At 50.1% G+C, this 27397-nt stretch overlaps 3 protein-coding genes and 1 non-coding gene across 4 annotated transcripts; 2 read left to right on the top strand and 2 right to left on the bottom strand.

The window, feature by feature from the left end:
* Positions 1-1194: 1194 nt before the first annotated feature.
* On the bottom strand, positions 1195-11938 carry PAF1 (PAF1 component of Paf1/RNA polymerase II complex). The gene is made up of 14 exons (XM_019666279.1): positions 11560-11938; positions 10534-10563; positions 5039-5131; positions 4600-4721; positions 4441-4507; positions 4261-4362; positions 4073-4178; positions 3914-3982; positions 3726-3829; positions 3527-3643; positions 3298-3426; positions 2276-2381; positions 2076-2166; positions 1195-1996 (listed from the first exon to the last, which is right to left on the bottom strand). The coding sequence occupies exons 1-14, from the start codon at positions 11604-11606 to the stop codon at positions 1578-1580; spliced, it is 1602 nt and encodes a 533-aa protein (XP_019521824.1). The 5' UTR covers positions 11607-11938; the 3' UTR covers positions 1195-1577.
* A 96-nt stretch (positions 11939-12034) lies between these two features.
* On the top strand, positions 12035-16986 carry MED29 (mediator complex subunit 29). The gene is made up of 4 exons (XM_019666281.1): positions 12035-12303; positions 12803-12861; positions 13141-13225; positions 15041-16986. The coding sequence occupies exons 1-4, from the start codon at positions 12088-12090 to the stop codon at positions 15281-15283; spliced, it is 603 nt and encodes a 200-aa protein (XP_019521826.1). The 5' UTR covers positions 12035-12087; the 3' UTR covers positions 15284-16986.
* Positions 16987-21513: 4527 nt separating this feature from the next.
* ZFP36 (ZFP36 zinc finger CCCH-type) lies at positions 21514-24034 on the top strand. Its single transcript, XM_019666280.1, has 2 exons — positions 21514-21616; positions 22435-24034. The coding sequence occupies exons 1-2, from the start codon at positions 21593-21595 to the stop codon at positions 23386-23388; spliced, it is 978 nt and encodes a 325-aa protein (XP_019521825.1). The 5' UTR covers positions 21514-21592; the 3' UTR covers positions 23389-24034.
* A 2944-nt stretch (positions 24035-26978) lies between these two features.
* Positions 26979-27071, bottom strand: TRNAI-UAU (transfer RNA isoleucine (anticodon UAU)). The gene is given in 2 exon segments: positions 26979-27014; positions 27034-27071. It is a non-coding gene; the product is annotated as a tRNA-Ile (tRNA).
* Between the last annotated feature and the right edge of the window lie 326 nt (positions 27072-27397).

Here is a 27397-nt window from a genome sequence, read left to right as displayed (position 1 = left end):
TACACCCTTCTCCACTCCCAGGTCAAGTTGCTGAAAGACTTGATTGAGGGTGAGGAATAAGGGAAAGGGGACTGTTTGGTTTTTGGTTTCTTTCCCCACCCCCCTTTTCTTTCAACCTTCCCCCACCCCCCATTATGTCATGACCTCATTAAGTGGAACACTATAGCATAACCCAGAGATTTGTCCCAGCCCCGGAGTCATACAGACCCTCTGGTCCCTGTTCCTACTGCGGGGTTGTGCTGGGGCCCAGGTGGAGGGAGGGAATTTGGGGGTTCAGATTGTGGGGAAGCCAGGGTGTCCTATTCCAACCCCCTCTTCCCCCTCACCCTCCCCACTGGGACATTCTCAAGCTTTTCACACCGAAAAGGAAAAAAAATGTTATTTTTAGATACATTTTATGAATAACTTTTGTTATGAATATGGCTGGTAACCATTGTGTATGTTATTAAAGATACAAAATGTTGGGAAAAAACAAAAAACCAAAAAAAAAAAATTTAAAACCACCGCCCTCCCCACACTCTCAACCTACTCCCTTGACCTTCTTACCCCTGCCCTCCTGGTCTGGACCTTCCTCAGCTGAGCCCAGGGAGGGGGAGGAAGCCAGGGGGTGGTGTAGCCCTGGGGACCTGCTCCAGGTCCCCACCTCCTCTCCCAGTGCCGGGCTGGGTGGGGTGTCAGGTTTATTTATGTACCTCTTGCACACTCATCAACCTATGCAAGTCCCCCACCCCGGCCCCTCCATGTTTCTGTGCCTTTGCTCATTCCCCTCAAACTCCCAGGGCTTCTCCAATCCCTTTCCCAATAGCCCCGGGAAGTGGGATGGACAGGGGCCGCCTTGTTTGTAATCAGCAGGGTGTCCCTCTTACAGGACCCTCACCTCCTCCCAGCCAGTCCCATCTTGTTCACTGTCCATCAGAGTGAGCTGGCTCTACCTGGCACTGGGAGGTGGTAAGGGACAACCCCCCCCCCCAACACAATGGGAGGCAAGAGCTGCCCCTCTCCTTCCACCTGACAGCAGAGTGTGCAGGACGCAGGCGGCCCCACTCTGATGGGCAGGACCCTGACCCTCTCCAGCTCCAGTGCCCCCCCCCCTCGCCCCTCACCATGATTTTACCCTCCCTTCTATCCCCAGCCCCACTGGCAGAATCAGCTTTGAGTAACTGTACAGTTTTTCTCACTGTTGGAGAAGACTTATTTGTTGGAGTTTCACTTGTTTAATGGTCTGGGCTTATTTTGGAAAAAAAAAAACCAAAAAAAAACCGATTCTGACCTTTGTTATGCTACATTTCATTGAAAACCTAATGGTCCTGCCTTTGTGGACTTTGCTTCTTATGCCTTAAGCTGAGGCCACCAAGTGCCTGGGGTAGCAGGTGCGGGAAGGGATGGGGTGGGAATGGGGAGATGTAGGCAGAATGAGACCATAGGGCCTGGTAAGGGAAATATAGAAGCTGGCTTTATTAACAGCAAAGGTTTGGAGGAAGGCAGGGAAACAAAGTAAAAGGCTCGCAAATGGACCACTGGAAGTGCCTTCCTGCGCATAATAATCATGTCTGCGCCAGCCCTGAAGGCCCTGGGACTCAGTCACTGTCACTGTCGGCTTCACTGGAATCAGAAGGTGCAACTTCACTGCCATCCTCCTGGGCTGAGTGCTCACTGCCACTGGGGAAGGGACTGGCGCTGCGGCTGGGGCTGGGGCTGGGGCTCGGGCTCCGCTGGCCACCCCCATCACTGCCGCTCTCTGAATCATTGTCACTGCCATGGGCTCGTCCTCTGTCCTCATCATCAGAGTCAGCATCCTCTGAATCCGCATCACTGCCGAAGATCTCCTCTTTGTCCCGGGCGGCTCGGGCCTCATCCTCACTGCTCTCTTCCTCACCGCTACCACTCTTGTCACTCGCCTCATCCCTGTCACCCTCCTCCCGTTCACTCTCACTGCCAGAGCGCTCATCTTCGCTGCCTTCTTTTTCACTGCTGCTGCCTTTCTCGTGCTCCTCATCTGTAAGGGAACAGGGAGATATGAAACCCAGTTTCCTACCCTCCCAAGGGCTCCCAGGGTTTGGCTTATGTAGCTTTACCTGAGCCCCCAGCTTCTTTCTCTTCTGTCTCCATCTCCTCTTCCTCTTCCTCCTCAGGTTCATGGTTCTCCAGCTGGGCTTTCCGTGCCTCCTGAAAGCAGCAGGATTGAGGGGAAGAGGAGGGTATTCTATCAGGCTTGTGTTCCCCTCACCCACCACCACACTCCTCATGGGTGCACTGGGCCAGTGGTGCTCGTTACCTGAGCTTCTAATTCCTTCTCATTCATGTCCCGGTGTTTGACCACAAGCAGAGCATTGGTACCCGACTGAACCCCAGCCTTGGCCCGGCGCTTACTCAGGCGGACCCTAAAGTGGGCAAGTTGTGAGGAGAGGTGTGGAAGATGCAGTTAAAAACCCCCAGTGAGGGATCTGGTCTGACTTGGGTCTTCCTTACCAATGCTTAGTCCAGAACAGATCAGAATAAATACAGATTGAATAAGGGAGACCAACTCTGCTTTGGGGCAGGGGAGGGGAAGGATGATAGCTCCCAAGACACCAGCTTGGATGCCCTGCACTTTATAAAGTGTGTGTATACACACACGTAGAGATTTTAATGAGAATCTGTTACCAACACTTAAAAACACAGAATCTAGATTTCTGGCTTTTGGAAAATAATACTCTATGGCCCTACTGGGCCTTTTTGTCTCCTACAGAATATTAGCAATGGGTTGGAGCCCTTTGTTGGGCTGGGTCATGGCACCCACTTGGAGGTTGTCAAGATCTCTAGGTCACCCAGATCCAACCAGCCCACTGTGCTGCTTTTTGCATTTCCTGCCTGGTTTATCGGATCAGAATTTGTCATCTCTGCTTTAAACAGAAATTCAAGGTCACACTTTTTTCCCCCCAACCCTTACACCAAAGGCCCCAGCCAACAGTAAACTTTTAGCCTTCAGGAAAAAGCTTTGGGGGGTCACATTTTTAAACTTGCATATCCAGGGTTTCATTTAAAATATGCTAATATATGTATGCCCCATACTTTGGTTATGTTTATTTTTACACGAAGTCTCTTAATATCAGGGGACTTCGCTGTCTACTCTACACAAGAACTCTAAATATCTCCAGCATTACATAAAGATTTTTTTCTCTGGGTTCACAGTTTAAAACAAGACTTCTTCTCTTGCTTACAAATGCATATGACAAATCCTTAGGTATAAATGACCTCCAAGATCTTGACCCTGAAGCACAGTCCCAGGCTAATCTGAGGTAGGAATGTGCTGAGTACCTGGTCTCCAACTCATTGTAGTAAACTCCATCACCCTCTCGGAAGATGAAGAAGTAGTTTTCCTCGTAGCCCTTGCTAGCCTTGTTCTTCACATTCCAGTTATACTCCCGAGCAATCTTGTAGTCATACCTGAAGGTGAGGAGGACAGGGTTAGGCCAATTTCTTCCCTATGAGAGAGAAAGGGAGAGACACTTCTCAATCCCCAAAACCTAACTCCCAACCCACGCACACATCATCTGGGGCATAGTCCATTTCCTCCTCCTGGTCCCGTTTTCGTTTTTTCAACGTCTCTTCCACAGGCAGGAAGTAGGCAACAAACTGGTTCCCTTCCTCATCCATCATGCCCCTGGTTGGGGGAGGAGGAGGAAGAATGATGAGTGAGGACAAAGGATAATGAGCAGGCCAAGGTGGGCAGCAGGACCACTTACCTAATCATGGCCTGAGACATCATCTCTAATGCAGCTGCACCACTTGTGTCCTTGGGGGCTGGGTCTGAGTCAAAGATTACCTGAGCGCATGGATTGATCCACATCTGAGGGATGGAGGACACGGGGGTTAGCCTGAGACAGGCAGAGATGGCAGGTTATCCCCCTTTGCCTGCTGTCCCAGATCTGACCTTAAAGTCTGGAAAGACAGGCATGACCTCCACCGGTGTCACTCGGGGCTTGCTATAATGCTGGGAGATCTGGTGGGGGCAAAAACAGGGTGAGGAGGAGGGTGAAGAGCTCTGGAGCCACCCCTTTGTCTGCCTCCCCCATCCCAGTCCCTCAATTACCGATTTTTGGGCATCCTCAAAAGTCTTCTCAATGGCTGTGATCTGGCTATCCCTGTCTTTGTATATTTCTTCCTCAGTGAACTGCTGTTTCACAGAAACCCCAATCCTAGGGGTCAAGAGAAAGACCTTTAGGAGCCACTGGACATACCTGAAATTTCCACCTTCCCTCCCTACCCACCACAACTTACTTGACCTCAGGCTTCTCATTGGAGATACCATAACGATTGAACTCAGTGGAAATGTACTCTGTCTTCCGCATCCATGGTACCACCTTCGCATGCTGCTGCGACCTCAGGTAGAGGATCAGGAACTTAGGACCCCATTGCCCTGCTCCCATTGGAGCCAGTCCCCACTCATCACCCCCTCACCTCTTGGAGCTAGTGGGGGCCTGAATCTCCTCTTCCAGAAGCTTCTCATCAGCTGGATCTAGAAGTACTAGAGAAGAGCAAGGTGCAAGAGGACCATGAGGGAGGCCCAGGCCTGGCCTCTGCTGGCCTAAAACAGGCCCTCCCTGCCTCCCTACATACCACTGGGGTCAATGCGGTAGGTGTCAGGGTTGATCAGGTCAATGGTAACCCCCAGGTCTGGCTCTGTCAGGAGGTCATGTTTGTGCTGTTTTTCCAAGGAAGTCGCTTTGTACTGGACGAACCTGGGTGGGGACACATACCCATTATGGTTTTGATTCCAGCTTTACCCCTCACATCCCTGCTTCACAGAGGCTAAATTTCTCTAGGGAGGAACTCAGAGTGGGGTATCCCCCATGTTGGAGTCACAACGCTGGCTCTACAGTGGGAAGAGACTTGGACATGCTTGCTCATTAACAAATATTTATCAGGCCTCTACTACTATAGTAGGTGCTAGATATTATTCTAGGTCCTGAGGAGAGAGCAGTCAACAAGAGAAACAATCCTTACCCTCAAGGAGCTCATACTCTGAGTTGTTTCCCATCCCTAATCTTAGTCTCACCTGTTCTGGTCAAAGGGGTACGTGATGAACTTGGGGTCGAAGGGGATGTCAGGGAGGCTATTGCAGTACTTGACTCGGCAGACCACTCCAGACCTGGGAACGCAATGACTCATTTAGAAAGTTACTATGAAGGTCAAAAGAAAAAAGTATCAAACTACAATAAGTAGTGAGAACATACACAAAACAAAAAGATTGAAAACATAACAATAACATAAAATGTGGAGGGGGGAGTAAAAATGTAGTCTTATACAATATTTTCGAATTTAAATGCCTATCAGCTTAAAACAGACTGCTAATGGTATCCATAAACCTCATGGTAACCATAAACCAAAAACCTACAGAAGATATACAAAGAGTAAAGAGAAAGGAACCCCAACAAAATACTAAAAACCAGGAAACCACAAGAGAAGAAGAAAGGAACAGAGACTAATATAAAAACAACCAAAAAACAATGAACATAATGGCAAAAAGTGCTAATGGCAATAAGTACATGCCAATAAATGTAAATGAATTAAATGCGCCAATAAAAAGATACAGATGGCTGAATGGATTAAAAAACATGAACCATCTATAGGCTGCTTACAAGACACTTCAAATCTAAAGACATACAGACGGAAAGTGAAGGGCTGGAAAAAGATATTCCATGCAAACAAATTAAAAGAAAGGTGAAACAGAAATACTCATGTCAGACTTTAAAACAAAATTTTTTAAAAAAACACAGAGAAGGACATTAAATCATTATAAAGGGGTCAATCAAAGAAGAGAATATAGCAATCATAAATATGTATACACCCAACATAGAAGCACCTAAATATGTAAAGCAAATATTAATGGACATAAAGGGAGAAATCCACAGTAATACAATAATAGGGGATTTTAATACTCCACTCACATCAATGGGTAAGTTCATCCAGACAAAAAGTTAATAAAAATAATGGCCTTAAATATTACATTAGACCAGATAGACTTGATACTTACAGAACATTTCATCCAAAAGCTGCAGAATACACATTTTTTTAAAGTGCACATGGAACATTCTCCAGACTAAGCACATACTAGGCCACAAAACAAGCCTCAAATTCAAGAAGACTAAAATCATATGAAGCATCTTTTCCTACCACAATAGCATAAAACTAGAAATCAACTACAGGAAGAAAACTGGAAAAAAACCAAATACATGAAGACTAAACAGCATGTTACTAAATGGATCAAACGAGAAATCAAAAACTATCTTGAAAGAAATGAAAATGAAAACAACTTTTCAAAATTTATAGGATGCAGCAAAAGCAGTTCTAAGGAGAGTTCACAGTTATACAAGCCTACCTCAAGAAACAAAGACAAATCCCAAATAAACAATCTATACCTAAAGGAACTAGAAAAAGAAGAGCAAACCCAAAGTAAACAGAGGGCAGGAAATAGTATCAGAGTGGAAATAAGTAAAATAGAGATTTTTTTAAAATAGAAAAGATCAATAAAACTAAGAGCTGGTTCTTTGAAAAGATAAACAAAATTGATAAACCTTAAGCCAAACTCACCAAGGAAAAAGAAAGCCAAAATAAATAAAATCATAAATGAAAAGAAAAGGTACAACCAATACCACAGAAATACAGAGTCATTTAAAAAATACTACAAACAGGGCCAGCCAGTGGCTCAGTTGGTGAAGAGCGTGAGCTCTGAGAAACAGGGTCACAGGTTCAATTCCCACATGGGCCAGTGAGCTGTGCCCGAACTGAGCTGCTGCTGAGCTGTCAACAGGTGGCAGGATGGCTCAGCTGGTGTGAGCATGTGCTCCTAACAACAAGGTTGCTGGTTTGACTCCTGCATGGGATGGTGGGCTGTGCCCACCCACAACCAAGATTGAAAACAACACCTTGAGCTGAGCTGCTGCGAGCTGCCTTCACGCAGCCGGATGGTGACTGGACTTGGAGCTGAGCTAGCTGCACCTACCCACAACTAAGATTGAAGGACAACAACTTGACTGTTCCCCTTCCCAATTCCCCAACACTATTCCCCTTCCCCAATTCCCCAAAAAAATCTTTTAAAAAAAACCAAAACTACAAACAATTACATGCCAACAAATTCAACAGTCTAAAAGAAATGGATAAAGTTCTACAAGTATATAACCTTCCAAGACTGAACCAAAAGAAATACAAAGTCTGTTAAACACACCACTTACTGGCAATGAAATTGAAGCAGTAATAAAAAAACTCCCAACAAATAAAGTCCAGGACCACACTGTTTGACAGGTGAATTCCACCAAACATTCAAAGAATTAATACCTATCCTTCTTAAACTATTTTTAAAAATTGGAAAAGGAAGGAACACTTCCAAACTCAATCTACGAAGCCAACATTACCTTGATACCAAAACCAGACAAAGACATTACCAAAAAAATTACAAGCTAATATACTTGATGAACATAGACACAAAAATTCTCAACAAAATATTAGCAAACCAGATTCTACAATACATTAAAAGGATTATACACCATGACCAAGAAGGATTTATTCTGGGGATGCAAGGATGGTTTAACATCCATAAATCAATCAATGTGACATTACATTAATAAAATGAAGGATAAAAACTATATGATCATCTCTATAGATGAAGAAAAAGCATTTGATAAAATTCAATATCCTTTTATGATAAAAACTCAACAGGGTGGGTATAGAAGGAACATATCTCAACATAACAATATAAAAAACTCACAGCTAATATACTCAATGGTGAAAAGCTAAAAGCTTTTCCTCTAAGATCAAGAACAAGACAAGGATGCCCATTATCACCACTTTTTTTTTTTTTTTTTTTTTTTTTTTTTTTTTTTTTTTTTTTTTTTAGCAGCTGAGCCATCCTGCTACCTGTTGGCAGCTCAGCGGCTGCTCAGCTTGGGCTGGACTCGAACCGCTGTTGCTCAGAGCTCAAACTCTTGAGCAAGCTCTTAACCAACTGAGCCACTCGGCCGGCCCTCCATTATCACCACTTTTATTTGGCACAGATAGTACTGGAAGTCCTAGCCACAGCAATCAGACAAGAAAAAGAAAAGCCATCCAAATCAGAAGGGAAGAAGTAAAACTCGTTATTTTCATACAACATGATCTATATACAGTATTACCTTGGTTTGTGAGCATAATTTGTTCCTAGTTTGATTGCAAGACATCACTTGTTTACCAAATTAAAATGTATTAAAAATGTTTGCTCGTCTTGCAGAACACTTGCAAACCAAGTTACTTGCAATCCAAGGTTTTACTGTATATAGAAAACCCTAAAGAGTCCACCAAAAAACTATTAGAATAAATGAATTCAGTAAAGTCGCAGAATCAATATACAGAAATCTGTTGTGCTTCTATACACCGATAACAAATGATCAAAAGGAAAAATTAAGAAAACCACACCATTTACAGTTGCATCAAAAAGCATTAAAATATCAAGAGATAAATTTAACCAAAGAGGTGAAAGACCTGTACTCAGAAAACTATAAGACACTGAAGAAATAAATTGAAGATGCAAAGAAATGGAAGACATACCTTGCTCATGGATTATAAGGATTAATGTTGTTAAAGTGTCCTTACTAAAACAATTTACAGATTCAGTGTAATCCCTATTAAAACACTAATGGCATTCTCAGAACTAAAACAACTAACCCTAAAACTTATATGGAACCACAAAAGAGTCCAAATAACCAAAGAAATTTTGAGAACAAAGTGGATGGTATCAGTCTCCCTGATATCAAACTATACTATAAAGCTATGATAAACAGTATAGTACAGGCATAAAAACATATAGATCAGTGGAACAGAACAGGTAGTCCAGAAATAAATCCTCGCTTTATAGTCAATCTACAACAAAGGAGGCAAGGAAGTACAATAAGGTAAAGATAGTCTCTTCAATAAGTGGTGTTGGGAAAACTGGACAGATATATACAAAAAATTCAATTGGACAACTTCCTTACACCATATACAAAAATAAACTCAAAATGGATTAAAGACTTAATTAAATGTAAGACCTGAAACCATAAAACTCTCAGAAGAAAAACAGAGGCAGTAAAATCTTTGACATCACTCTTAGCAGTATCTTTTTGGATATGTCTCGGGCAAGGGCAAAAGAAAAAATAAACCAATGGGACTACATTAAACTGAAGTTTTTGTACAGAAAAGAAAACCATCAACAAAACAAAGACAACCTACTGAATGGGATAAGATATTTGCAAATGGTACAGTTGATAAGGGGTCAATATCCAAAAAATATAAGGAACTCATACAACTTAACACCAAAAGAAAAAAAAATGCAATTAAAAAATGGACAGAGGGGGCCGGCTGAGTGGCGCGTTGGTTAAAAGCTGGCTTGGGACGCCAGAGAGCCCCGGTTTGGATCCCACATATAAGGGCCAGTGACACTGCCCTCTACAGCTAAGATGCTGAACAGCTCAACCTGGAGCTGGGCTGCCATGAGTCGCCAGCAACGGCCCAGGCTGCAGCCCCTGCTGCAGTGGGTTGCCATGGACTACCGTGTATAGCCAGCAGCCAGAATAAGCGGCCAGCAGCTGCCGTGAGCGGCCATCCAGAAGCCAGCGACTGATCTGCCTCGCCCGGGAAGAGTGCAATGATGGTGCCAACTTGGGCCAGTGAAGCGACGTCCTCCACAACTAGACTTAAGAACAAAAGGACAGCAACTTGTCTGTTCCCCTTCCCCCAATTCCCCAGTGCTGTTCCCATCTCCCAATTACCCCATTAAAAAAAAAAAAATCTTAAAAAAAAAAAATGGACAGAGGATCTGAATAGACATTTCTCCAAAGACATATAGGTGGCCAACAGACATGAAAAGAGGCTCAGCATCACTAATCATCAGGGAAATGCAAATTAAAACCACAATGAGCTATCACATATACCTGTCAGAATGGCTATCATCAAAACATCAACACACAAGTGCTGGTGAGGATGTGGAGAAAAGGGAACCTTTATATACTGTTGGTGGGATTGTAAATTAGTGCAGCCACTATGGAAAACAGTATGGAGATTCCTCAAAAAAGTAAAAAGACATACACACCCCTATGTTCACTGCAGCATTATTAGTAATAGCGAAGATATGGAAGCAATCCGGATGGATGTCCGTCCGTATATGAATGGATAAAGAAAATGTGGTGTGTGTGTAAAATGGAATATTATTCACCAATAGAAAAGAATGAAATCTTACTATCTGGGATAACATGGGTGACCCACAGGTTATTATCCTAAGTGAAATACATTAGAGAAAGACAACATAATGCATGATTTCACTTATATGTGGAATCTTAAAAAGACAAAACAAAACAAAATAGAAAGAGACCCACAGATATAGAGAACAAGCTAACAGTTGCTAAAGGGGGTTGGGGTGGGGGGTTGGGAATAATAAAATGTGCTGATAATATTGGGGGTAGGGTGGAAACTGGCCCCTGCTGCCCCACCTCTGCTCCCTGCCCCCTTGGCCCACCCCTCCTAGAAAAACATAATGGGGCTCACCTCTCAGGCAGAGTCCGGTGGGAATTAGGCCTGGTGGGTAAGAGAGAGATATTGTTAAAAGATGAAGAGAAGGAGGCCCAGGTGAGTGGCACATTGGTTAAGAGTTGGGTTGGGAGCGCGAGCTCTGAGCAGCAGGGCTGCCAGTTTGGATCCCACATGAGGGCCAGTGGCACTGCGCCCTCTATAGCTAAGGTGGTGAACAACAGCTCAACCTGGAGCTGGGCTGCGGTGAGTCACCAGTGAATAGCAACGGTGGTGTGGGCTGCAGTGGGCTGCTGTAAGCTACCGTGAGTGGCGGGCAGCCAGCATGAGCCGGCAGCAGCTAGCCTGAGCTGCTGTGAGCGGCCGTACAATGGCCGACGACCTATCTGCCTCAGCCAGGAAGAGCACAATGATAATGCCAACATGGGCCAGTGAAGCGACATCCTCAACTAGATTGAAGAACAAAAAAGGACAGCAACTTGTCTGTTCCCTTCCCCGATTCCCCAACGCTTTTCCCCTCCCCCAGTTCCCCAATTAAAAAAAACAACAACACTGAGATTGATAGGAGAGTGAAGGGAACGTCTCCAAACTTTTAAGAAGTAAGAAGGGGAGGACAAATGCCAATCCTTTTGGTATGGGTGCACAAAGTGCTTTAATGGAGAGATCCAAGTGTTCAATTTCTTTTAGAGAAAATGCTCAATCCCTTTTGAAAAGGGTGTCTTCAAGTGTGTAATTAAAAAGAATCACGTGCTCAATTGTTTTTGAAAAAGGGGATCTCCAGACGCTTGATTGGAGGAATATGAGCCCAATCCCTTATGAATAAAGTCTCCAAGAGCTTAATCCCCGAACTCGATGGGGGGGGGGGCAACATCCCATCCCTGAAGGAACTCGCCTTCCTTCTTTAAACGTGAGCGCTACGTGACCTCACGAGCAGACCTGAGGGGCTACTGACATTATAGGTAGAGACCCAAGGCCGAACCCCGCCTCCCTGAAACCTGGACAGACTTAGAGGAAAGCGGTACAGCCAAGAGGTGTAACGCCTACCTGTGGCCATCCTCCCGCTGGGCCTGGGTCTGGATGGTGGGCGCCATGGCGACGAGACGATGGCAGTTCGGACTGGATTCTGCTGAGCCGCAAGGAGACAAGGTGAAGCGTGCTGACTTCGGCGGACACGAAATCCCACGCAGCGCTCGAATTGGCGCCCCAGTGTACGGGGTTAGCCTGGTGGGTTGAGAAGAGTTCCAGTACAGACTCAGGTAAACGCGCAGCCGCAAGTTCGCAGCTGCGGCTCCACCAACTGCCGCCAAGACAGTAACGCCCAGGCTCGTCGCCTCGAGCCGCGAGGCCTTCTGGGAAATAGAGTCCAGATTAAGCCCACCCGGATTGGCCAGCGGCTGGTTAAGGGGCCGACTGGACGCTGGATTTGAGAGTCAGGTGTTGGAGAACGGGGTGCATTTCCTTCTATTGGCTGAATTGCTTGAGAGGCGGAGCTAACTAGCAAACGAAGATGCTGAAAAAAAAAAACCGGACAGAGAAACTTGTGACGCATTTCCGGCGCTCTAGGTGAGGAAGATGGCTGCGTCCCAGCAGCAGGCTTCAGCGGCTTCCTCAGCTGCTGGTGTGTCTGGCCCAGGTTCGGCTGGTGGCCCGGGTAGCCAGCAGCAGCCGCAACCACCGACACAACTGGTGGGGCCTGCCCAGAGCGGACTTTTGCAGCAACAGCAACAGGACTTCGATCCTGTGCAACGCTATAAGATGCTCATCCCACAGCTAAAGGAGAGTTTGCAGGTGATTGGCCGGGAGCTTCAAGAAGCAAGGAGGGTTTGGCTGTCTGACTTAAGGGGGTGGGCGGAGGGGCTGTTTAGGCTGGGAGCGAACAAAAGAAGCGTTACGCAGGGAAAAGGAGACTTGGTCCTAGTGGGAGCAGAGCGGATGTTGAGCCTGGGATTGGCCGGAATTCAAGTGGGAGGGAGTTTAAAGGAGAAACCGGGCTCTGGTCGTTAATACCTGAGAAAGGACGCCTTGTACAGAGATTCTGCTTGTGATTGGCGGGTGAGGACTCTAAAGTGTGTCCAGGAGGTCATTGTCGAGAACCCCACGTGAGAGCGGGCCCCTGGGAAAATACAGGTGATTATTGCTATAGAGGAATGGAAACGGGAGTTACTCTGGAGTGACAGACGGTGTCAAGTGAAGAAGCCTGAGAGTGATTGGATCTTAAGAAAGAGTGTAGACTACCAAAAGTGTCCCCTTCTGTTTCTCCATTTCTCACTTTTATTCTTAAAACTAGACCTTGATGAAGGTTGCTGCCCAGAACTTGATTCAGAACACTAACATTGACAACGGACAGTGAGTATAGTCGCATATCTCAGGATGTCCCCCTATCTCCAACCCATCTTAGAAACTCATCCCCCAAGCCCCACCCACCCATCCTCCATTCCTCCTATTTTCAAGCTGGGTTCCCTAGCGCCTAGCCTTACTTTTTGTCTCTTCTACTATTAACAATTTCCTAGGCCCTGCCTCGAGGCTCCTGGGCCTATACCTGGTTTCCTCATGGTTACTTGGTTGGGTAGATGTCCCAGAGATCGGAAATCTCTTTCTCAGTCTCCTTCTTCTCCTGGGCTACAGAAAGAGCAGTGATGGACCCATACAGCGCTTTGACAAGTGTCTGGAGGAGTTCTACGCACTCTGTGACCAGCTGGAGCTCTGCCTGGTAAGGGGCCTCCTAGACAGTGGGTGACCACAATCTTGCCTCAATCCCTGGGTCTTCAGGAACCCTTATTCAGTCAGTCCACACACACACACACACACACACACACACACACACACACACACACACACGGCACCTCCTGAGGGCCAGACCTGTGCTTTAACTGATGCTGGGGACACAGTGTTGCCCTGATCTTTGCCCTCTCAGAGCTTCTAGTTCAGTGGGGTGACACACATCCCCAATCAGTAATGCCTCAGAGTGCTCAGAGCTGTGATGGAGAAACCCAGGCCTTAGAGATCAGGGCTGGGATAGGGGACTGGGAGCACAGTTAGAGAGGTCAGGATTGAAATGAGGGAAGCTCGGGGAGGAGGTTGGGGGGCTGTGGAAGCCCAGAGAAGGCGCCTGACCCTGTGTGGGATAGGGATAGGGAGAGAGTGACTCAGGGAAGGCTACTGGTGGGTAGCACATCTGAGCTGAGGCAGGAACAAAAATAGAGGCAGGGCAGGAATTGAAAGAAGGGCAAGTGGCTAAGAGCACAGCCTCTGGAATCAGATGGACCACCAATCTCTACGTCTGAGCTTTGGTTTCCTCCTTTGGAAAATGGTTTTTTGGGAAACACTCAGCAAGATCATACATGTAAAGTAATTAACCTGGTACTGGGCACATGACAAATGTTTCCTGTAGTATTATCAGTGTCATCTTATTTTGAACTGGGTTTTGAAAGAAGAGTTAGAGTTTTTTAAAGAAAAGAAGGCTGATAGTGGTAGAAAGGCTTCAACTAGAAGGAACAGCTTCTGCTTTAAGTTCCTTTTAGGAACTTAATGAAATTCAGTCTGGCTAAGGTGTAGTTGGGATTGGGACTTGCTGAATTTTGAATATAGCCCTGAGGGTGCTGGGGAGCCATCCAGAGTTTCAAGCAGGGAAGAACATGGACCGATGCTTTTTTAGGAATATGCCTCTGGCTGACAGATGAAGGATGGATTAAAGGGGCCAAGAGTGGAGGCTAGGAACCCAAGGAGGCAGGCATGGCAGGATTCACTGGGCTAGGCTCCACCAGGACAGGGCCCTGAAGAAGTGGGAAGGGCCGATGGGAGAGAAACTCAGAGGCCATTGGAACTGACAGGTTGCAGGAGGAGAAGCCTCCAGGATGAGGCCCAGGGCTCTAGTTGGAATGGTAATGCCATCTTGGAGACAGAAACCTAGGAAGAGGAGCAGTTGGGGGTGGGGGGAGTGTGAGAGCTCTGGAACAGGGGAGGCCGGGGACACAGATGTGCTATCATCAGTGCAGAGGTGGGCACTGAGTGGTATGTGGGAATGAGACAGCCTGAGAGGACATGAGAATTAAAGGAGGAGATGGGATGTGGGAATTGCTGCATTTAAGGCTTGGGTAGAGTAAGAAGTACCTAGAAGGAGCAACCAAAGAAGTGGGAGGAAAACTGGGAGCAGATGCCATCAGAGAAGCCACTGCCAATGCCAAGCCTGGGGTTAGTACAGTCACAGTCATAGTAGCTAACATTCACTAGTTAGCACTTAAGTGATGTGCCAGAACCTGTGCCCGTCCCACACCCTGTTCTCACCATTCTCACCGTATGAGGTAGCTGAGACAGTTATTAAACCCATTTTCCAAAGGAGGAAACAGTCTCAGAGAGGAGCAGTCGCCCACCTGAGCTCACCCAGCAAGTGATTAGCAGGGCTAGGTTCTGACCCCAAGACCTTAGAAGTCCAGGGACCAAGCGGGCTACCCCAGGCTGGTCCTTGGGGCGGGGTTGGTGGTACCCAGAGTGAGGCTGATGTTGCACTTTGCCTGCCTATCCACAGCGCTTGGCACACGAGTGCCTATCACAGAGTTGCGACAGTGCCAAGCACTCTCCAACACTGGTGCCCACAGCCACCAAGCCCGACGCAGTTCAGCCTGACAGCCTACCCTATCCACAGTACCTGGCAGTCATCAAAGCCCAGATTGCCTGTGCCAAGGACATTCACACTGCTCTGCTGGACTGTGCCAACAAAGTCACCGGCAAGACTCCAGCACCACCTACAGGCCCTGGGGGTGCCCTGTGAGCTGGCAGGGCTGGGAGTGGGGCAGGCTGTGGGGGAGGGGGAAAGGGAGGGAATGAAGAGTGGCCTCAAAGCAGCCTTGTCTCTGACTTTTCTTCCCGGCTGAGTACTGGGACCGAAGCCAGCAGGGGGCAGCAGAGGCCAGCAGAGAACGCACAGGGCGGGGCCTTGTCTCTGCTGGCTGCCTGATCTCCTTCCTAGCAAGAGTGGACTTTGGCCCGTGCCTGATGATGATATAAGGGGCGCTTCCCCTACCTGGCCTGGGTATGAAGCCCTAACTGGGCCGCTCTCCCGCTATCCTTAACTTGATTCTGTTCCAGTTTGAGCATGATCTCTGTCTGCTCCTTTTTCTAGCTCGCCCGTCTTCCATTGAGTGTCTGCTGCTTGTGTCTGTTGTCTCTCATTCAGTCTCTTTTTGTCCCTATGTCTGTCTCCCTGTCTCTGACCTTCTCTCTCCCAGTCCCCCTTTGCTGACTTCTGCCCCCAGCTCCTCACTGGGACTCTGTGTCTATGAAGGAGGCCAGATTCTGGGAGCCAGAACCCCTGGATTACCTGGGGAGGGAGCTTCATATCCAGGGGCTACAGCCAAGCCCAAGATCCCTAGCACCTCCCATTTCAGCCCAGCTCCCAGTGTCCTTGGCCAAGGAAAGGGGAAGTGGAGGGGTCTAAGCCCTGACCTCAGCATGCCTGGTCAGGGAGCACCTCAGGCCCCCACCCATACCCGGGGCCTGGGCCTGCGTCAGCAGCACTCAGACTAGGGGCATTGTGCAATCCGCGGTGAAGCCTAGCCCAGCTGGAAGCCTGGGTCCCTATATTTTTAGCCCCAAAGGAGAAGTGAAAAGGCCCCAAAAGGGGTGAATCATCAGTCCTGGGGAAGAACCCAGGCGCCTGAGCCCCAGCTCCTCCGGGAAGCAGGCCTTGGGGAGGGGGCTTCGGGAAGGGATTACCCCAGTGGGCTCCCTTCTCTGAGAGCAAGCTTCAGAGATCTCAGCCATGGCCTTCAGGCCTGGGCAAGTGCAGGGTGGAGCTCGCAGCCCAGGCCCAGCTGGTGGGGTGTGAAAGGCTCAAGTGACTCAGCCTGGTTGGGGTACTGCCCCACCCAACACCTTCTGTGCCCTGGTTCCCATGTCACTGCCCAGAGGCCTCCTCTCCTGGACCCCACATCTGCAAGGAAACCCAGAATCATGTAGACCTGTGATTCATCCAAAGCCCAAGTCCCCACGCGAGTCCTCAGAAATGGCCAGCGGGTGTGCGTGTGCATGTGGCATGTGTGTACATCCCAGGAGGTTCCTTCCCCTTCTCCCTGTCCTCCCTTGAAGTGCCAGGCACACAGGGCAGGCCCTCAGGGAGGGCAGCAGACTGGGGCACTAGCTGAAGCTGCTATCCACAGGTAGACTTTCTTCCTCAGGGAAGCCACAGCTCTGTCCATTTATTTGACTAAATCAGTCCCTTCACCTGACTTCCCAGATGTAGGATAATCTCCTTTACTTAAAGTCAACTGATTATGGACTTGAATCATATCTACAAAATACCTTCACAGCATCATCTAGAATAGTCCTTGATTGAATAACTGGACATTGTAGCCTAGCCAAGTTGACATGAAAAACTGACCATTATCTAGTCCTTGTCAATTTGGTACCCATACACATCCTCAGCCATAGTTAGCCTCCAGATAAATACAATAATAAAGTCCTATTCCCATCTAACATGATGCAATTATCTGTGTACAACCAAAAATGAACCTTCCGCAGAAGAGCCCACCAGTTTCCAGCCTGAGGGTACAAGCAATTGAGATGTGTCAGACCATAGGCACACACACTCAAGACTGAGGTACAGCTGGTCCTGTGAAGTGGAGTCAACACAAGAAACTAAGAAAATCAAAAGGAAGGAAAAGTACATTTACAGTTATTTATTGAAAAAAATCCACATATAAGTTGAACTGCCCAGTTCAAACCCTTGTTGTTCAAGGTCAACAGTATATCAGAAGTTCCAAGAAGAAAACTAAAGTAGAAAACTGGGATCAGAAGTGGAGAGAGATTTTTAATAAAAAAAACAAAAACAAAGGTACGTAGGAATCTAACAAAAGCAAGATTTGTGTATTGAGAATTATGTTACTTTATTGAACAAAGTTTGAGAGCTTAGGTTGGTAGTGGTTTATGGGTATTATGTCTGTAAATAGATGTTACATGTATTTGTTAAATATAGCATGATTTTTTTTTTTAACTTCAAAATCCTTGACATGACATGAAGGTCCTGCTGAGAATGCAGACTTGGAGAGAGAATAAGTCATGAGGACATTGGGGGAAAGAGAGTTCCAGGGAGAGAATGGCAAGTGCAAAGGCCCTGAGGCAGGAAAGTGATAGTGTTTATAGAATAACATGGAGTCCTGGACCACAGTGCAGAGGCTGGGACAGAAGTCCACGCAGGTTATGGAGGACCTTGGTTTAGTTCTTGGTTATTTGACCCAGAGGGCAACTGTACAACCTGGTACACAGCCATACACTCCAGGGAAGGGTGTACATGAGATGCACTGCCACACAGCAAACTGTTTTGGGGAACACAGGCACATACGACACCCCACCCCAGCAGAGAGGAGTATAACCCACCATCCTATAATCATGGTGTTCCCAGGGTCTCAGTCCCAGTGACAAGCCCACAACCGACTAAAGGAACAATCCATGTGATTATACAAACAACACTCTAACCACCACTTAACCTGCTATCTCTTACCCCATCGCAGACTTTGCCCATCACAGGCTGACTCAGCCCTGCCCTCACCTCAACATCAAAAGCCTTGGCTGGGGAGAGATAAGGTTTCCCAGGTGCCAGTATGCGTGCCTGTGTGTATCTGCTCTGCCCCAACAGGCTGGCAGGAACAGACATTGAGTGGAGAGTGCCGCCGCAGCCTCCCCATCATGCGCCAGCTGTAGACGTCAGGAACCAAAGTTCACCAGTTTCACTACCTTGTGACTGTGCCACAGAGGAACCACATCTAGATGCTGGCCTCGCATGTTCTCAGTGACACCCCCAAATAAGGACACAGACACATAATAACACTATTCATTACACACATGAGCTGCAGGGGCCTTGCACATAACCCCAGCTGCCAATAGTCTCACAGATGCTTACACACACTCAATCTAGAAGCGGGTATGCAGAGATCTTCATCGGGCCAGAGGGCAGTCAGTCATACATACCCTCACTCGGCTCCATCAAGGAGTTACACACACTTAGTCACTCCAGATCCCACAGTGGTTCACAGGTACAGAGACCTGCAGGTTGGGTATGTAAGTCACACCAACACCACCTCAAAGACAAGGTTCAGTACACACTCCCACACCCAGAGATGGTTAAAGTAAACAGTATAAATCAGTCACACAGGCCCAAGTGGTTTCACACAATTTATTCACAGCCATGTCAAGTGGGATTGAAAGTACACAGCCCTCACACAGGAAAGTGGGCCCGCTTGTGTCCCACACCTGTTTGCCCAGTCGCATACCCACGCACCCCAGGTCTTACACACCCAGTCACGCCGGGGCACCTGCAACGCACACCTCTCACAATATCAGACACACACATTGCTGGCCCACGTAGTTGCACACAGCGGCCGCACCCAATCACGCCAGGCGCACATTCGGCCCGGGCACACGTGCCCGAGTACACAGCCCCCGTTCACCCGCGCACTCGCCCCGGCTCTCACACCCCCGCGTTTCCCGTCCCCGCTTGTTTTTCTGGAAACTCTGCTCCGCTCCCCTCCCCCTAGGGCGGAAGTACTCGTTGTATTTTTAGCTTCTCTGGTTTCCGCCCCTTTCCCCCAGCTCCTGCCAGCCCAGGACTTGCCCCCTGCACCCCGCAGGGGACCCCGGCGATCCCCTTCCCCACCGTCATTCCAGAGGGGATTCCCGGCCGCTGCTGGGGCCACGGATTTTCCCGCTGGCTACGTGGGACGTGGGGAGGAGTCCTGCCCTGAACTTCCTCCTGGGCTGGGACGCCTGAGGCCAGGATAGGGTGGGAGGTGGGTGGAGAACTGGCCTCCTAAATCGGAGGGAGGAGGGGCTGGGGGCTCGGACTCTAGAGTCTAACCTAGAAGTCGGCGCTCCTGGGTCCGAGCCAGGAGGTGGCTTGGAGACCCAGACCCCTAGATCTGAGCAAGGAGGGGTCGAGGCCCGGGCTCCTGGGTCCCACCCATCCGGGTTTCGGGTGGGGGTGGGGGGTCGATCCTTCCCGAGGCAAAGCCCCCAACCCCCTCCAGCCTCTTCGAGAGTCGCCCAATCCCAAGCATCCAGGTTCTTGGGCCTATGACTCAGCAGATGGGAGAGGGGAGGGGGTCAGCCTGACTCAGGAATGGGAACTGCTCCCTGTCTCCAGGGAATCGAAACTGGATTCCCTCCTCCAAGATCGCGGCCGGAACCAAGCCGGACTCCAGGGACCCCAGGGTTCCCCACCACCACCACCACCACCTCCCCTTTTCCTGCTGCCTTCGTCCTATTAGCGGCACAGGGATTTGGAGTCCAGGCGGGAGAAGGGTGCCAGGCACCTCCCCTTTTCCCCTTTTCCCGTTGTCCTCGAGGCTTTGTTTACAGGCGACTGAAGCCCTGGTTACAAGAGAGGAACCCTGGCGTCCGGGCTGAGCCTCCTCGTCACGGCTTCCAGGAAGGCCCCCTCCCCCGCCCCTTGCGAATGAGTCACGGGCGAGCGGGAGGCTGTAACCGTGCCAGAGCCGCCCGCAGCCACCCAGCTCACGGGACCGGCCGGGAAGGCCCCTCGGCCCCAGAAGGCGCCGCACCAGGGATTCCCCCGAGCTCTGTCCGAGAGGACAGGTCGGTGTGCCTTGCCGCATCTCCCCACCTAAATACAAGTCCGCAGTCTCGGCCTGAAAGAATGAACTTTGCACCATTATAACTCTACTCCGTGGCATTGGTTTCTGCTCCCATATTTTCACACAGGGCAGCCAGCTCACCAAGACTCCCTAAAGAAACGAGTTTTCTTCCTATATCTTGATGTTTTTACAAAGGGCAACCCCTTGACAATAAACGGCTTGCTTATGTGGGCAGTGATCGCCATAAGTTTAGAATTCCCTAAAGGCACTACTTTATGATACTCATTGGGCCATCGATTGGGAATGACCCATTACTTCCATCTCAAAACAGCTTTACATCAAGGCAACCCTCCACTACAATTAAAGATCTTGCCCTTTCAGATCTTGAGTTTTCTGAGAGGGCAAACTCAACATAATTTAAGGTCCTGGTGTTGGGCTGCTGCCACTTATTAAGTGGGACTAGGAGAGTAACTTGACCTCTATGCCTGGGTTTTCTCGTGTGTAAAATGGTCACAGTAACCCTCCCTTGAGTAACCTATATATGTAAAGCACTTTCATACAACAGTGCCTAGTCCAGAGGAAGCCATCAGAAGAAGTGCCACTATCTGGGGGAGGAGGGCAAGAGGCTACAATGCCTCTGGAATTGGGAAAGGAGGCCCCTTTCCAACCTCACCAAGCATCCAGGATCCCACCCCTGGAGAATGGGGGCGGGGAGGGCCGTCAAGTTCTCCGAATCTGGGGTGTTTGAGCGAGACCAAGTCAGGCCGGTAGGTATGAGAGCATTCCCTGCCAAGCCTGTTGGTTGCCTCTCTCTGTTTTGCTCCTGCGGATTTCTGTCTGCGGGTGTTGGTCCCTTTTTTCTCCCTTTTTCTGTTTCTTTATGTGTTTCTTCTCTCTCACTTCTCACACTGAATTTGTCTTTGGGACTGTCTCTGTCTCCCCACCTTCTCTCCTCACCCAGTCTCTCTCTTCTCTCTTTGCTTCCCTGTGTATGTCTCTCTCTTCCTCTGTTGTGTTTCTGTGTTTCTGTTTGCGTCTCTCCATTTCTGTCTCTGGCTCTCCGCGCCTCTCCCCGCCCCCGTCCGTCTGTCTCTCCCTCGCACTCCCACAGCCTCGGCCCCTGCCCTTGTAAAATCTCCTAGGAACCCTGCCCCCACCTCGGTCCCAGTTCCTAACCCCGCGCCTCAGTCTCCAGCCTTGAAAACTGGGCCGACACCCCCACCCCACGCACTCCTAGCGTGGTCGCGGCCGTCTGCGGGCCCACCTCAGGTGCATCCCAGCTGGGGGCCGGGCGGAAGGGGACCAGTCAGTCCCAGGCCTGGCAGGCTGTACTGGGCACCCGCGTCCGGGAAGCGCCCCTCGTGGCCCCGCCCACCCATGGCCCCGCCCCGCCCCGCCCCGGTCTCTATAAAAGCTCCTCCAGCTCGCGGTAGTCTTACTCCAGCGCTCCTATTTTCGGCTGGGTGCACCGCTGATCGGCCCTCTGCGCCGCCATGGATTTCACCGCCGTCTACAAGGTGAGTCCCCGCCGATCGGCACCCTGGGGTCCCCATGTCTGACCTCCTTCTCAAATTAGGGCTCTTTAACGCCGCACATTCCGGCCCGGGACCCCTGGCTCCCTTCTCAAAGTGGAGCTCCTTAGCAACGTACTCTCCGGCCCGGGCTCTTGCCTTCCTTCTCAGACTAGTGTGATTCCTTGGAGGTAAAACATGGAGTCCGGGACTTTCGGGTCTCTGCCCAAACATGGGTGGGGTGGCCTTTGGAGATGGAAAGCTGGAGGAGTTTTCTCAGACTAGGGCTGTCTGGAGGCGGAAATGGCCCCACACCTGGCTTCCCCCCAGTAGTTGCTGAGGGCGCGGTTTTGCGCGGAGGCGTTTCTGGGGCTGGAGTCTCGGGGTGATGGGAAGACGACTTCTGCCTCCACTCCCTGACCCAGAGGAGCTCTCTGGGACTCAAAACCTGAGAGATCCAACTCTTAGGTTAACTTTGCCGGCTCCTCCAGTTGTGAAACGGGAGAACACAATGCGCGGGGGTCAAATCCCGAGAGGCCCAAAGGTTCGAAATTGGAGGACATTGGTGTGCCCTGAGTTTGCGGGCCCCTCCATCCAGCCTGGGGACCCCAGGATTCCTGGGTCCTTTGAGATACAGTTCATTCGCTAGTAAACTCAACTTCCAATTCAGGGTCCCTGCGATCCGGAACCTATGGGTTTCAGCGGGCGGGTGGAGCGCAGGCTAGGAGCCCACAAACCGGACTGGCAAGCTCTTAGGTGCCCTGCAGCTGAGGAGAGGCGTCACCCTGCATTTTCGGTGTCTTAACCGATCCCTGTTCCCACAGAGCATCCTGTCGCTGAGCCCTGACCTGACATCTGACCATGGAGACACTGAACCCAGCCCGAACTGGGCCTCCTTGGGACTCTGGAGCCTCAGCTCATCTGACTCCATACCGGCTGGGGTTGCTGCCCGCCTGCCTGGCCGCTCCACCAGCCTAGTGGAGGGTCGCAGCTGCGGCTGGGTGCCCCCACCCCCAGGCTTCGCACCCCTTGCTCCCCGCCCAGGCCCTGAGCTGTCGCCCTCACACACCTCACCTCCTGCGACCCCCACCACCTCATCCCGATACAAGACTGAGCTATGTCGGACCTTCTCAGAGAGTGGACGCTGCCGCTATGGGGCTAAGTGCCAGTTTGCCCATGGCCTGGGCGAGTTGCGCCAGGCCAGTCGCCACCCCAAATACAAGACGGAACTCTGCCACAAGTTCTACCTCCAGGGCCGCTGCCCCTACGGTTCGCGTTGCCACTTCATCCACAACCCCAGCGAGGACCTGGCTGCCCCTGGCCACCCCCATGTGCTGCGCCAGAGCATCAGCTTCTCAGGCCTGCCCTCGGGCCGCCGAGCCTCGCCACCACCAGCAGGCCTGGCAGGCCCATCCCTGTCCTCATGCTCCTTCTCGCCCTCCAGCTCCCCACCACCACCACCTGGGGACCTTCCACTTTCACCCTCTGCCTTCTCTGCTGCCCCTGGGACCCCTGTGGCCCGAAGGGACCCTACCCCAGCCTGTTGCCCCTCCTGCCGACGGGCCACCCCCAGCAGCATCTGGGGACCCGTGGGTGGCCTGGCTCGGAGCCCCTCTGCACATTCCCTGGGATCTGACCCAGATGAATATGCCAGTAGTGGCAGCAGCCTAGGAGGGTCCGACTCCCCAGTGTTTGAGGCTGGGGTTTTTGGGCCACCCCAGCCACCTGCAGCCCCTCGGCGACTCCCCATCTTCAATCGCATCTCCGTGTCCGAGTGACAAGTGCCTGCCCAATACAGATCAGCTGGATCTCAAGGGGGGCCATTTCTCTTGTGCTGTGGGGAACTCTTGTAATCAAGTAGCCCCTTGTCTTCCAAAATGCATTAACCCACTCCGCTGACCCCATGCTGGGGCAGGTCCCCAGTGTGCAAGCTCAGTGTTCATGGTGTTGGGGAAGGAGTGTATTCTGAAGTCTTTTTTTATAAAAAAAGATGTAGCAAATTTAAGGGAGGCAGTGAGCCCTGTTCCCCCCACCTCTCCCCTGCCCAATGCTGTGAATAAATAGGCCCCCACTGCCCCCTCCCAGTTTTTCCTAGACCCCGAGGTTCTGGTGTGACTGGAGCCTCCCTATGAGGGGCAATCCTGGTGCTCAAGTTTCCCTCCAAAAGCAAGTAGCCAAAGCGTTGCCAATTCCCCTTCCCCCATCATTAGGCCCTTTATTTATGACGACTTTATTTATTCTAATAGATTTTATAGTATTTATATATATTGGGTCGTCTGCTTCCCTTGTATTTTTCTTCCTCCTTTTTGTAATGGAAACGATGGAATAATTATTGTTGTAAGTGTACTATAATAATATATTAAGTAATATATATTGTTAAAAGTTTATTTTTGTGTTTTTTTGAATTTTTAAATAAAAGGCATCTGTGTGTAAACTGGAATCCTGGCTTTTACGCTATCTAGAGGCAGTGAGGTTGGGGAGGATAGTGTGGCCCTTAGTAGAAGCGAGTTGAGTCGATTCACAGTTCCTCCAAACCTTCCCGGAGCCACCACCACCACCAGCCGCGCTTACCTGGCAGGAAGTGACGTCACCTGACCCGGCCGTTCACCTGAGGGGGCGGGGCCAGGTGAGGTCACTCGGTAGGAACCGGGAGAGCCAGTTCCCGGGGCGTAGGGGGCGCAGGCGCTCCCCTCTTGTCGGGCTCTTTGACCCAGCTCTCAGCTAGGCGCGGGCGGGGACGGGATGTTTCCGTCCCCGCGGGGCTGAGGGAGGAGGGCGGAGCGGCGCGGGGAGGACGGAATGTGCTGGGGCGCAAGCCCAGGACGGGCGGGGGCGGGGGGAGGGTCAGTCGGGAAGCCGGTGTGGCCTGGGGGCCCACCACCCAGCCTTCCAGGACCTGAGGGGCTGGTGGACTCAGACTCTCGCAGTCTTGGGGGAAACAGTTTTAAAAGTCTCAGGATTCTAGAATCGCAACATTTTGGAATCTCAGAGCTAGTTTCCCGGACATTTAGGATTCTAGACCCTGGTTGTCTCTGTGTTAGGAATGGCGAAATTGTAGCTTCTGGCTTTCCGAGACCTCAGAGCCTCGGAAGTACTGCACCTTGGCCGGTCCGGAGTCGAGAAATTTGGAATTGCGGGATCTTGGCCTTTCTGCGCCCACGAAACGCGAGGTCCGTGTGTGTGGGCCGCGGGCGCGTGGGGGCGGGGCCCGGGACAGCGGCGTCCTCGGACCATACAAGGCAAGAGGCGGCGTGTCGGACCCACCCTGGGGCGCGGAGCCCGGAAGCCGCCCCGCGTCAGTGCCCGCGCCCCGCCTCCCTTCCGTCGCGGCGGCCTCCCCCTTGACCCCTCTTCCTTCTTCCCCCCTTTTTCCTCTCCCCTCCCCCCACTTCACTCTGCTCGCCTCTCTCCACCTCCACCCCTTTTCTCCCTCTCAGTTCCTCCTGTCCTTACCCGCCTGCGACGCCCCTCCCGTCTTCCCTCCCCCACTCCAACTCTTCCCCTCCACCCTTGTACTTCTGTTCTCCTGCCCCTTTTAATATCTTTCCCTTCCAGCCCCCCAGCCCCCTATCTTTATCCCCTCTTCCCTTTCTTACCAGTTCCCCTTCTACCCCTTCCTTCCTTCTCTCACCACCCTTTCGCTCCCTGCCTGCCCTCTCACTACTTGTCCCTCCTAGTTCCACCTCCCTTCCCCACCGCTTTGCTCCTTCTGCCCTTCCCCAACCCGTTCCCTCCCTCCAGCTCCTTCCCCTCCTTTCTCCCCTCCCCTCACCTCAGGCCTCCTAGGCTCTAACCCCTTGCTCAGAGGCAGGCCCTGACCTTTGATCCCTTCTTGGAAACTGCGGGAAGGCTCACTTAGGACCCCGTACGTAGGAAAAGAGGACTGGGAAAGATAGAAACGCAGGAACCTAAAGACATTGGGGATGCAGAGAGGAAGAGCAAGCCTTGCAGAGACATTTACAAACACTGAAAGAATAAGAAACAAATATCTCTGGTCCTTCCCTTAGCAAAAAAACAGATGTTCTGCCCCTTCTCAAGAAAACCCCTTCATTTAAGAGAATGGTACCACCAGCTACCAGTGCCAAACACTGTGTAGTCCCCTTGACTCCTCTCTCTCAAACCCACACCCCAGTCAAACAGCAATCCTATCTGATTTACTTTCTAAATAGATCTACAATCCACCCTCCTGCCTCCTGTGGCCTCCACCCTGGTCCTATCCAGCATCACCTCCCACCTGAAACATCACATCAGCCACTCCCTAGTCTCCTGGCTCTGGCCTCTGCCCTCAGTCTGTCCCCACTCCCCCATGGATAACCTGAAGGGAACCTGTCATGACACCTGAGTGAGATCACATGAAAGCCAAAGTCCTAAGTCCTCACCAGCCTACCTGGCTTTACTCTCATCTTTGGTCACTCTTGCTCGAGCCACACTGGCTTCCTAGCTGCTCCACCAATAAATACATCCGACATGCTTCAGCCGCAGGGCCTTTGTGCCATCTGCCTGAAATACTCCCCCAGGTATCCCCACTGCTCACTCCCCTCCTTCAAGTCTCTGCTCAAATATCTCCTCAGTGAGATGGCCCATGGGTACTCATTGCAACCCACACTCCACTTCCCACCCCACCATCCTCCCTAACTTGCAGTAGTTAACCCTTAATCATCATCAAACATGTAAAATGTACTTAGTTCCTATGTTTATAGGAATCTGCCTCCCACTAGAATGTCAAATTCTCAGGGACAGGGATTTTGTCTGTTTATGCCTAAACCCTAAACAAGGAGCTGAGCTGGTCACATAGTGGATATTCAGTATTTGTTGAAAAAACAAGTCAATTCAGAAATGAGGAGAGAAAGAGTGAAAACTCTTAAGACATACAAGAAAAAAATAACTGTGAGGTGACTGATGTTAACTAAACCTATCCTGATAATCATGTCATATTTTATACATAAATCATTATGTTGTATACCTTGGACTAATACAGTGCAATGTTAAATGACAATTATATCTCAATGAAACGGAGAAAAAAATCCAAGACACCAAAACAGAGAAAGACAGGGAAAGAGGCAGAATGCCATATACAGGTTTGTGGAGGTCCCACAGCCTAACACATCTACGCAAGTCTTGAGCTGAGATTTGCAAGCCTAATTAATTGTTCAGGCATCTAACAGGCGATACCACCCTCTGGCGCCCAGGATGGAAACGGCACCTCTCCGCAATACAGAACTCCTTAACCGACCAACAACGAGTCCTTGGAGTCTACAGTACGAAAATTCAAAGATTGAAATAGTCACTCCTCTAAGTGATGAAGATGTTTTGGTTGATTTATAAAATGTATACGTTTACAAAAGCTGATAAGAAAAAAAATCAAAAGTGCTCCAGGTGAGGATCGAACTCACAACCTCGGCATTGCTCCGCTTGCACTGTCATATAAGTACCGCGCGCTAACCGATTGCGCCACTGGAGCTTCGGCCGCACCCTCGCTCCGCCGGGTTCTTCAGTCGTTCGTGAACACGTGACCTCGCTGGATAGTTCTCTCTTAGGTTGCATATGTAAATAGAATTCTTTGGTTGGCCAATAAGAGAAAGTGTGTGACCAGTTCCGGATTCTCACGCCTCGAAGGACCTTGCTGTAAAAGGGAAAAGTCCGCGAGGCGTTTGGAATGTGGGGGTGTAGCCTGCCTGGGACTCGCCTTCTCATGAATATTTAGAACCCAGGGAGCTGGAGTTTTAACCCTTCGCTGGCTGGGTGGCCGGAAGGCGGCCCCTCCCCCCTGCGGGCGGGAACAGGATA

Source organism: Hipposideros armiger, unplaced genomic scaffold (assembly GCF_001890085.2).
Source record: "Hipposideros armiger isolate ML-2016 unplaced genomic scaffold, ASM189008v1 scaffold_466, whole genome shotgun sequence".
Lineage (NCBI taxonomy): Eukaryota > Metazoa > Chordata > Mammalia > Chiroptera > Hipposideridae > Hipposideros > Hipposideros armiger.
Note: the sequence above shows the minus strand (reverse complement) of the source record. Positions and strands in the feature narration are given on the sequence as shown.

Coding starts and splice junctions, on each gene's coding strand:
- ZFP36 (XM_019666280.1), top strand. CDS start 21,593: ATGGATTTCACCGCCGTCTACAAG. Junction 21,617..22,434: donor ATTTCACCGCCGTCTACAAG/GTGAGTCCCCGC, acceptor CTGTTCCCACAG/AGCATCCTGTCGCTGAGCCC.
- PAF1 (XM_019666279.1), bottom strand. CDS start 11,606: ATGGCGCCCACCATCCAGACCCAGGCCCAGCGGGAGGATGGCCACAG. Junction 3,830..3,913: donor CTGTCTTTCCAGACTTTAAG/GTCAGATCTGGG, acceptor TCCATCCCTCAG/ATGTGGATCAATCCATGCGC. Junction 2,167..2,275: donor AGAAGGAATTAGAAGCTCAG/GTAACGAGCACC, acceptor TGCTGCTTTCAG/GAGGCACGGAAAGCCCAGCT.
- MED29 (XM_019666281.1), top strand. CDS start 12,088: ATGGCTGCGTCCCAGCAGCAGGCTTCAGCGGCTTCCTCAGCTGCTGGT. Junction 12,862..13,140: donor ACTAACATTGACAACGGACA/GTGAGTATAGTC, acceptor CCTGGGCTACAG/AAAGAGCAGTGATGGACCCA. Junction 13,226..15,040: donor ACCAGCTGGAGCTCTGCCTG/GTAAGGGGCCTC, acceptor GCCTATCCACAG/CGCTTGGCACACGAGTGCCT.